The sequence below is a fragment of the Athene cunicularia genome (assembly GCF_003259725.1).
Source record: "Athene cunicularia isolate RWA chromosome Z unlocalized genomic scaffold, athCun1 chrZ_part1, whole genome shotgun sequence".
Taxonomy (NCBI): Eukaryota; Metazoa; Chordata; class Aves; order Strigiformes; family Strigidae; genus Athene; species Athene cunicularia.
In genome coordinates, this window is record NW_020799142.1 from 20536977 (window position 1) to 20548346 (window position 11370).

Here is an 11370-nt window from a genome sequence, read left to right on the forward strand (position 1 = left end):
GTGCCGAGCGGCGGCGCTCTCACTCGCCGAGGCGGGAAGCCGCCCGCCCTCGCCGGGCCGGGTCGTCGCGGGCTTCTCCTCATGGCTCCGGGCTGCAGGCCGCGGGGTTGGGGCTCCGGGGCTCCGTTGGTGAGGTACCCCGGGGTGTTCACAGCGCAGTGGCCTTTACTGCGAAGGAGCTAAAGCGGGGGAAGACTGTCGTAGCAGTCTGACAGGAGCCAGCGTCAGATTCCTGTTTTATTGATAGAGGTACCCGTACGTCCTGTCGGGTCTTAGATAAGAAACGGTAATGCGGTACTTCACCCGAGGCCAGGCATGTCACTTACATGTAAGGCTCCCCGACACTCTTGGCTCCGTCTTTGCAGTAAAGATGACAGTACTTTTTTATTTCTTAATGACCGAGGAGATGGCTGATGAGGGGCTTTGGTGCTGATTGTTGAGACAAAGCATACCCTTTCCTCCAGACATAAAACTGTTGTTGCTGATCGCTGTAATTCTTAATGACTGTCTGTCACAAGCCTGTCTTCCCCTTGTCCCTGTCTTTAGCTACACATACTGGTTGTATTTTAATCTTAAATTGAATTAGCTGTTTACGATCTGAATACTGTTGCAGTTAATGAGGGCAGTACATAAACTGCTCGTGCCTTTTTTTTTTTTTTTCCCCTGTAGCATGACAAGTTATTTTCTTCCACGGGATAGTACTGTGGTCTGTTTCTAGTTACTAAATAGTTCTAGGATATCCTTTCAACTCTTTCAGGTACATCTCAGTTCCAAAGTACTCATTAAGGAGAGGGTCTGCCTTTTGATGTCTTGCTGTCTCATTTGAAACACCTTAATTTATGGTCCCTAAAATAAGCAATTTAATTAAATCCTGATTTTATGGGGTTTTTGTTTGTTTCTTTGTTCTTCTTTCTTACGGGCTTAATTCAGTTTGATCCTCAGTATCTTGGTAAAATCCTACCAGTTTCTTGGATGCTTTTGTCCTCTTTCCTCTTCATCCTCCTTCCAACCCCTGTAATGCATTATAATTATGTGGCTCAAAAATGTCTTCATTACCAGTCCATCACAGGTTGTTTAGGCTTTGATCTGCTTTTCCATGAGATAATACATTAAGGGTATGAGCTTGTATCTTAAATGGTAATTGTACTTTATGGAGTTTTTCATATAAATTAACATCTAAAATGAAATAGTGGCTTTTTACGAGATTGTAGAATTTTAAGGGACTACGGCAGTCTTTTTGACTTCTTGCATGAAGTGCTTTATTCTACTAACTTTATGCCCTAAATTCTTACATGTATTCTGTAACAAATAACTTCTTGAAAAAGTGGCGCAAAAATTTTGGAGAGCAAAATTTCTACATTATTTTAGCCATTGTATTTTTGTTTTAGTCTTACACCATGAGTTGAGAGGTCACCTCTTTCCCCTAGTGAACATTTACAGCTTTGATCTAGATACTTTCTTGTGTCAGTAATTTACAATGTTAACTGTGCGTATGTTAAAATGATTTTTATAATTTGCTTAAATGGAATTAAATATATCAACAGAATTACATTTTGTGGGTATAGACAGACATTATGCATAATAATTTATCTCTTATAAAAATGTCATGACAAGTCACAACTCTAAGCAGTGTTACTCTTATCAGCTGTTGTGTGCATGTGTTCTGTATAAACCCAACCTAAATCTTTTCTTCAGTGTGTTAACTGGTCTGACCACCCATAGGTTTCTAAGCATTCCTGTGTAATACATCTGTTTACCAATGTTCTCTTTTAACAAGTATGTAAGCTTCACAACTATGCTTTCTGAGATTTATTGGATAAAAAACCCTATGACACTTTATTGTGATATTTTGTAAGCAATCTGAAAATCATTATTTTTTAGACAAAAAGTACAGTTTCTCATTTTATGTAACAAATTGTGATTTTGGAGATGATTTTGTCTGAACAGTTTTGCTCTTACTAGTCTGATTTTACTCTTGATCTGTAGAATATTTATACTTAGGAATGTGGTGATTTTTACACAGCAGTCACTTTTGTCTATAAAAGATGGCAGAGACAGACTGGTTACAAAGAGCACTTATGCCATGAACTTGGCCTTGACTAAGTTCAATCTGAAGCCACATTTTTGCTTCCTGTTCTTCATTCTGGCTCAAAGACAGCCATTCACATATTTTCTTTATTTTCCTGTTGGCATTGTTACCTTTATTTCATGATACATAATTGTCAGATCATAATCATTTTTGGTTTTTAAGTCTGTAGAGATGCTTTCCCTTGTGTACTTTATGCACGTGTTGGTAATACCCATACCAAAGCAGTGTAAGCCTACCACAGAACTGACACAGACCTCTATTGCTATTTGAGTTCATAGGTCTCTATTTATTCCAAGGTCAATAATTGATGGGATGAAAATAAAAAATGGGATAAAAAAAAATGGGATACTGGAATGTGACTTATAAATGTTTCATTAGGTGGGGATCTTTCAGGCCAGTTAGAAGGAAAAGTCTGTTAAAATAGATCTCTGCATATTTTGAAATTCAGTTACTTAAACCAGAAGGCCTTTTCTGACTTTGACACTGGAGGTTATTATCTTTTAATTATTATCTTTTTCCATCTTTATTTGTGCCCTCTTGTTTTATGGTCTTTTTTCCCTGCTTTCTTTAACAGAGCTTCTAAAGCCCTACCTAAAGTTGCTTTTAGCATTTGTTCAGGAATCCATTAAAAAGATGTTGCTTCTTTCTGTATTCTTGACTATTGTTCAGTTTTCATGTATGTTTTGTAAAGAGTTTGAAGAGCTTTGTGTAGTATCAGTGCTTATGCTGTCTGGTTTTATTTGTTTAGGATGGAACAAATGGTGTTTGGTCTTGCCTGCACTGGACTGGGCAGACTGGATTCAGCAAGCAGCAAGGCTCCACACTGAGGGATTGACCACATTTCCTACTGGAACAAGGCAACTGCAATGGAAAAAATGTGTTCTTATTGTCCTAGGGTAAGTTTGATTCTGAATACTAGTGTGCTTTTAAAGGTAAGTTGCTAGCTACATCAGCTCTTTATAGATTGGATTCTCATACAGATTTTATGATTACATAGGAGAAATATTTATGCAATCACCATTTGTTCCTTAAAATGGAATTTATTCAGAAATGTACTGGATATTGTAGAGTCACCCACCAGAAAACATCAGTTCCAGTGTTTCAAGAAACACTTTGTGTCTACATGTTCATTCAGAAGAAACAGTCATGGTTAACAGATGCTAAACTTGACCCAATTTTTCATCTATGTGCAAAGTCCATGTATCATTCATGCTCTCTTTTTTTAACATTTTCCAAATAAATGATTCCATAGGCTTTTTTTCTATAAAGATCAGTGGCAGTAGTCATGTCTTGTGGATAGTTCTACAATAAACAGACATGGAAATCATCTGGAAGAAACATCTTATATTTTCTGGGGCTTATAGACAAAAATGTGTTTAAAATCATAAACTTATTATCTGTCAACATTGTTAGAGGTATTAATTTTTAAAGTAAATCTAACACACTCATAAAAAGACTATTTAGAATAAAAGATTACCAGGATTTAATGTGTTGCACAGAAATAGCAACCTCGGGAAGAATCCATTTTTAGATAGGATGTAGCCTTTGAAACTGTGATCAGTCCCCATGGCTCCCCAAAAAGACAGAGTGTAATATTTGGGACTGTTAGAATTTATGCTGTCCTTCAAAGAGTGCTTTTCAGTGCATTTAATGAAACAAAGCTAGGGAATACATCATTTATATGAGGATTTTTATTTCAAAAGTGTTCTTTGTAATGATACCACAGAAATGAGCACTCCGTCTTTATAATCTGGGATTCTTATAATCACTTCTTGGGAGTGGGGTGGGGGTGTCTCAAAGAACTTTGAATTCCTTTGGGAAATTTTTTTGAGATGTCAAGCAGTTATGTAAGGACAATAATTATTCCCAAGAAATCACCTTGTATGAGAGGGTTTCATAACAGTTACAGAGCATAAATAGTTTTAAGGACTTCTAAATTATAAGTTAGTGTTAATGCTAATAGCAATGCCTTTATTTTCAAATTACAACTGTCAATTTTTGAAAAGTAAAATGACTGAGAATAGTTAATTTTCTTTTTTTCTGCCAAAAGAGCTGTTATGAAGGTAATGTGGTGGACCCTAGACAAGTCCTAGAAGTAACAGTAGAGTTTTCTGCTGGAGCACATACTTAGGAAAAACATAGGTAGTTTTGCTCTGTAAGGAGTTTTGATTATGTCTGCTTGACTGAATGGCTATTGTCTTTCTGTTTATGATAAATGTACAGATATTTTAGTGCTTGTGGTTTTCTTAATGCTTATTCTTTGTGCCAGTTTCCAGGCTAAACAAGGAGTTGGTCAGAAAGAGGCACCAGGGTCATAATACACATGTTTGCAAAGGATATAAATGGAAATAGTTTTGGATTACAGTTTAGAAATTTGGTTTTAACAGTTGTTGCATAGAGGGATCTGAGAATTTTTGAGCATCAGTCCTAAGAATCCTCCAAATAGAATATTTTTTTGTTGTTACAATGTAAAGGATTTAATTTTATGAATATCATGTATCTAGTACCAGGAGGAATCTTGAAACATATTTAATGTATTATCATAGACATGTTTCAAATTATTTTGTAAAATTTAAGATTTCAGAAAGTGGAGTTAGAGCTTTTCATGTTACAGAGGTGCTTGACAGGCAACAAGTCAAGCAACAGGGCAAGTGTTTTAATTCAGAGCTGTAGTGTTCAAGTCAACAAATTAACTGAAATTAAAAATACCCTAGGACTATTAAGTGCAACCATTGAATTTACGTTTTTCTATGCTTTGTTGTAGCTGTAATAGCAAATGCTTTGTGCTAATGGATTTTTTTCCTTTAATAATTTTCTTTCTGTTCTCTGACATTTACAGAGCAACTGATGATACAAAGGACAATGTACAGTGTATATCCTGATGACATTTTGTGTACTGTGACATGGTTTTTGCCATGGCATCTGAGACTGAAAAGGCCCATGCTCTTCTTCAGACTTTCAGCACAGCTTCGGTTATTTCTAGTCTAGGTTTGGGAATATTCTGCTTTGTAGCAGACAGAATTCTGCAGTTTTCCTTCATTCAGCAAAATGACTGGCTCAGAGCCTTGTCTGATAATGCAGTACATGGTATACTAGGAATGTGGTCCTGGGCAATAGTGATTGGACTCAGGAAAAAAAGTGACTTCACTGAGGTTACTCTGGCTGGCTTCCTCGCTTCTGTCATTGATGTGGACCACTTCTTTCTTGCTGGTTCTCTGTCATTAAAGGTAAGTCAAGAGATCAATGATTGTTTATTTTCTTTCTTTGTCACGGTTTATTTTATTGTTCTTCTACCATATCCTAAACAAAAAGTTCCAATGATACCTTAGATACGTTTTTAATAGATATATGGGAATTATATTTGTATGCAATTGTTATTCTTTTGAAAGCCCTAAAAGTATTTTACATCTCCTGTTAAGTTCTGCTCCTTACAAGACTCTGAAAAAAGAATTCTGAAAGCCTGATAGGCACCTAGTAACCTATGTGTATCACATAGTTGCTTTGTTATACAAGTTAAACAGTTAAGTGCTGCCATGCACACTTTGTGTATCAAGTGAATTATTCCATTTCTGTTTACAATAAGGGGTAGAAATAGCTGGAAGGTAAATAATCCATCTGCTGTTTTGATTTGATTCAGTCGGTAGTACATTTTGTTTCAGCCAGCCTTAAATATTTCTCCCACAAACAAGCTATATATGAGCTGTCAGTTTAAAGTATACCCTTAAATATAGTTTGTTTTAAAAATAAATAATAAAAAAATAAAACAAGTGTCAAACTTGTTAACAAAAGTAATAAGGTGAATAGACTCCTGTTAAGGAATATATGTGATCATTATCCATTTGCAGAATTGCTTGTTAGGACAGAATTTCTCAATAAGGTTAGTACTACCAGGTTATGGCATTCTTTTTCAGTGGTTCTACAGTTCTTTAGATATGTCCTGTTCCCTCTTCTCCATTCACACACATGCATATATCTGTGTCTTCTTGCCTGCTCCAAACATACATATTCTTTGGCTGCTATAACAGTCTCTTCTGTATACTCTCCAAAACATTTGCACCTTCTGTAAGCTCCAGCTATGCCAGCTGCAGCCACAATTCTCTTAAAACTGACATCCACATCTCATACCTCAGGCAGACAGACACTCCTCACACCCAGCAAGCTCCTGGTCCCCATAGCTAGAGCCCTGCCGCCCTGCTTGTTATCAGGAATTTGCTCTGCTCAGCAACACAAGTCCTCACGGTTTGATTATTCCAGCATACATATACATACATGCTACTTACTCTCCCTCCCCAAAAATGTACACCCCCACGTACAGATAGACCTGCACAGAAGAAGGGGAGGATACTGATCTTTATCCATTCAACCAGAGCATAACTGAGTTCTTTGACCATCTTGCCACCTTTCTCGTCCTCCAGTTTGCTCATAGTAGTCCTTCATATGAATGACAGAGGAAATAGCTCCTAGGAAGCAGAGGAAGGAAAGAGGTGGAGGGAAAACTTATGTTCTTTGTATTTGTAATCCTTTAATTAAAGAACAACAGTTCAAAATGGTTTACCAATTTTTTTTAAAAATACACTGGAAGCAGCTATATGCAAGAAGCATTATCGCTTATGATTGAAATGTAAAAATCAGACTTCCAATGGGAAAACAGTTTTTTGTTTATGTACAACATCACTTTGTTGTCAAGATGTTTTCCTATTTGTGTGTTTGGTCAGTTTCCCCCTCATATTCGTTTTCAACAAAGAGTACACTTTCACAGAATCACGGAGAGGTTGTAGTTGGAAGGTCATCTTCTCAACTCTGTCCCTGCTGAAGCAGGGTACCTGCAGCTGGTTGCTCAGGACCATGTCCAGACAACTTCAGAGTATCTTCATGGATGTAGACTCCACAACTGCTCTGGGCAACCTGTTTGCATGAGCAGCCACCATCACAGTGAAAATGTTTCCTTACATTCAGGAAGAATCTCCTGTGTTTTAGTCTGTGCCCATTGCCTCTTGTCCTGTCAGTGGGCACCACTGGAAAGAGCCTGGCTCTGTTCTCTTCACACCCTCCCTTCAGATATTGGTGCACCTTGATGACATCTCCCCTGAGCCTTCTTTTTTCCAGGCTGCACAGTCACAACTCTCATCCTTTCCCCATATGCAAGATGCTCCAGTCTTAGTGGCCCTTCTCTGGACTTACCTTCAGTAGCTTTGTGTCTCTGTCATAGTGAGGAGCCCAGAACTGGACTCAGCACTCCAGAGACAGCCTTACCAGTGCTGAGGCAAAAGGGAAGGATCACATCCTTTGACTTGCTGGCAACACTTGCTGGAATTATGTTGTTCCTCCCTGGGTAGTCCCTAGTTCTCCCTTTTTCTGTACTTTTTGCATATGGAAATACTCTAAAATTATAGAATTATATGAAGAAAAAGAAAGTTAGTTTGGTTGATTAATGAGTCCTATAATATTAACATTTTGATATAGCATTTAAATCTATAATTATTCTCATGTATATTTTCTTATTTTAAAATCAGTTAATGCAAGTAATGATTGAATGGCTAGTTATTAAAATTTTGTGGCTACTTTGTCACTGAAATCCTGGATAAAAATAACTTATTGACACCAATTTGATGCAGATAAGCAGACACTTCTTTATTGATGGCTGGATGTGTAGGGGAGTGCTCTCACCAACATGTGCCGAGCACCGGAATCATACACCTTATATAGAACTTACTCATACATATTCATTAAGTCTTCATACATAAGCATACAACTTCCAAGAAATCATTAACATATTCTCCTCCTATTTCTGATTCTGTGCAGTAAAGGTTAGAAATGTCTAGAAATGGTCTGGGGTGTGAGTAGGTGGCCCATGAGTCGGTGGTCACGATCTCCCCCTGCCGGAATTACCTTTTGCTTAAGGACACAGTTTTCTTGGCAGGTACCCGCAAGCTGTTATGGTTGCTTCCCTTAGTTCCCATTAATCCTGGACCTTGACAACTGCTTGCATTCTTCTAGTCCTATATATGTATTATAAATCAGTTTACAAATCACCTCATGTTTTGTTACCTAGGCTCTAACCGTTCCTACTGAACAATTATGACCAATCCCTTCGGCCTTGGTATGGGGCTGTACAGGGGATTTTAGAGTAGCAGTCGGTTGCTAGATTCAAAATACAATAAATGTAAAATGATTTTTACTAAAATATCCCTTAATTCTGTACTTGTATTAAAATCAAACACAATTTAATTTCAATTGATAATAAAATCAGTAACAACTTTTTCTTGCATTTGAGATTTATACCAGTATTTTTTCTTAATTATGACCACTAGATGACACTCTTCACCAATGTCTATGTAGAAAGCTGAGTATTGTATCAGGATTGGAAGGTCACCTGTCTTTACTGCTTTCAGTGAGGCAAGGGTAAATAAGCTTACACTTTCCACGATGGAGAATGTTTGCATAGCCTATCCCTAGTATCCCAAACAAAGTAAATTTTTGCAATTTTGTGACTTAATTTGTTCCTATGTTGTTTCTGTTCCCAAGCAGCTAGCAACTGTTTTTCTAATATTCGTCCAAAGTCTTGCTGTTGACACTTAGATCTTGTTTTCTTATTCTTTGAGGCCTCTCTGCAAAAGACAGCTGATTGCTGTGCTCTCCCCAAAACTGTTCTCCAGATCAGAAGTACAAGATGTTGCAGGTAGAACAATAGCCCTTTAGTAGCCAAACTTACTTAGCTGAGGTAAGGAGAAGGCAAGATGCCCAAAGGCTTTTCCAGAGTCACTCTTCACAATTTGCAAAACCATTATGCTGTGCAAAAATTTTCTTCTTCAGTCACTTGCAAAAAAAATCTTAAGGGCCTGGATATATGTTTTCTAAATCTCTTACTATTTTTCTCATCTCCTCTGGATTGCCTTTTGCCTAAATTATCTTTAAAGGGTCCTGTTGTTACCTGAAGTAAAGACTCTTGAAACCAGTATTGTCTTAGAGAGGAGATGCTGCTTTATTCTGAGCAGAGTAGTAGGTGGAAAGCATCCATAAATCAAGCATCCTAAGCAAAAGAGTTTTAAAATATTGATACACTCCAAACTACATGATTATGTATTTACTATGGTGATTATTGGTTAATTACTTATCACTTTAATCCTTCATTGTTTACTAATATACTCCCTCCATTTTAAAGTTACAGTGGGTTTTTAATTTTCTGCACAAGCTCAGAAGCTGAGGATCTTTATTCAGGCAGGGGTCTTTGAAGCAGTGTGTGTTATTTTTACTATTATAATGAGGATAGTTCTTCCAAAGGACACTCTAATCTCTAATTAAACTAATTTACATAAAACAATTTTAACAAGCTTTCATGTTCAGGATGTTTTCTCTTCTTCAAGAATGGTAGGTCCTGATTAGAAGTTCCTTACTAATGATTGTTGATGGTGAGAACAACAGACTGACCTAACTGATGTGTCCAATCTGTCCTTGTGTTTGATGAGGAACATTTACATGGACAATAATACATACTATGTATCCTCGGGTGCAATGAGAAACAGTTGTATGATTTAGGATTCCCCAGTAAACAATACATTCTTTCCCATGGATAGCAAGCACATAAAATTTAAGCAACTCTGAACAAGGCATGTTGCTCAGGGTAACACTGTTCCAAACTGTTTATTGTATTTTAGGTGAGACTTCACTTGACCCAAATAGCATTGATTAATTCCTTTAAATGTCACATGTATGCAACACTTCTGTCTCTTTCAAAAGAAAAAAAAAAAATCTGTTACAGGTTTTATGTCTCTTGCAAGGCCATTGGAGTCTTTCTAGTTTGTGATACAATATAATCCCCATAAACTTTCCTGTTTTGTTGTTGCCTGGCTAGCTAGACCTGATAATAATACATGATTTTTGTTTGCACAGTTTAATATGAGGCACCTTTCAGTTTCATGTTGCTATTTCAGGCTGTTGCCTATGTAATTTATTACTTTGTGAGATACTTTTTTTACTACCTATTTGTTAGTTCCAGTCCCATTCTTCCTTTTCGGGTTGCAGGATTGAGACTAACCAATTTAAGAGACTACAATGTTTACTGCTTATGCAATACATTACTAAGTAACTAATAAATTAAGAAATCTAATTAACTAACCACACCACTATTACTAATTTGTAATAATAGTATTTATCACATTACTCTACACAATCATCATCACTCTTAAATCTGATGACGGTTTACTTTTTTGAAGTAACTCTTCTATGCAGCACAAGGCAGTATTGCCTTCTACCTCCAGTTGCTACCTTCACACTACTCCTGTTCCTGCTGACACAGTTTGCTTGGATTATTTGGCCATTGGGCTGTTTTTCAGGGTGTCATCATTATTTTTCTGGTGTATTCAGGGTAAATAGTCATTTGTGGTATTTATATTTTTACTCTGATAAATACTTGTGTACAAAGTAACATGTGGTCTGCCCTTCTGCCCACATTATTTTTGCAACAAGTATAAAGTCTGCAAAGACTTTGCTACTTAGAATGTGTAGTTCTTTATATTCCATGTAGTTCCTACTGCATATTGTATGCACACAAGTGTAGAAGAATCTGTGTTTGAAGAATCTGTCTCATTGACTAGCACTGTAGGTGAAAGTTAGTGCAGTCTGCCATCATGTTCGGCATTGCTGATAAACAGGAACAGCATGATGGGCTACTCCCAGTGTCCCCCAGGATCATAACCCAAACACTCATGTTGGAGAACAGACATGCAACAATTGTTAGCTTGCTACCTAAGACTCACCAGCTTCTAAAAATGTAGAGAATACAGTCAGTGGCAAACCAGATTGTACCGGCAAACATATGTAACATATAACAGCTAGTTAATGTGCCACTGCTGACCAACCTGGGCTCACAGGAGCATTTCTGGAATTGGAGAGTAAGATTTGCACACACAATTAATTTAACATTGATTTTATAGATCAGCCTCAAAACTGAAAGGACTTCAGCCTTGTGAGACATCACAGAATATAAGTGAGAGAGCCACATTCCATGTTGTCACTGAGAATTAAAGCAAAGAGTTTGCTTGGGTTCTCCTGCATGCAATTGTTGTCTCCCGTCTCCAGCTGCTCATTGTAGTGTGTGAGAGGGGATGGAGGAGCAGGAACTTCAGGAAAATCTTGAACCTAATTGAAGATGTAGGCAAATGGAAAAGTATTTTGGGTTTTGAATAAATTATGTTTGCAACTGCAGCCTAATCTCTCTCCTGGTTGATGTACCCCTAAATCTACCCAAACCATGATTTTTTTTTTTTTTTTTTTTTTTTTTT

General features: G+C 37.2%; 1 protein-coding gene across 3 annotated transcripts in view; it reads left to right on the forward strand.

Moving 5' to 3' along the window:
- The first annotated feature begins 56 nt into the window (after nt 1-56).
- Nucleotides 57-11370, forward strand: part of TMEM267 (transmembrane protein 267) — a 44383-nt gene continuing 33069 nt past the window's right edge. The window contains exons 1-3 of one of the 3 annotated variants that reach the window (XM_026865375.1): nt 57-328; nt 2838-2985; nt 4929-5316. In XM_026865375.1, coding sequence (XP_026721176.1) covers nt 4993-5316 — 324 coding nt within the window. In that variant the 5' untranslated portion in view covers nt 57-328; nt 2838-2985; nt 4929-4992. Of the gene's footprint in view, nt 329-833; nt 1116-2837; nt 2986-4928; nt 5317-11370 lie in introns of those variants that run through there. The other 2 variants (XM_026865374.1, XM_026865376.1) reach the window with 2 other exon arrangements.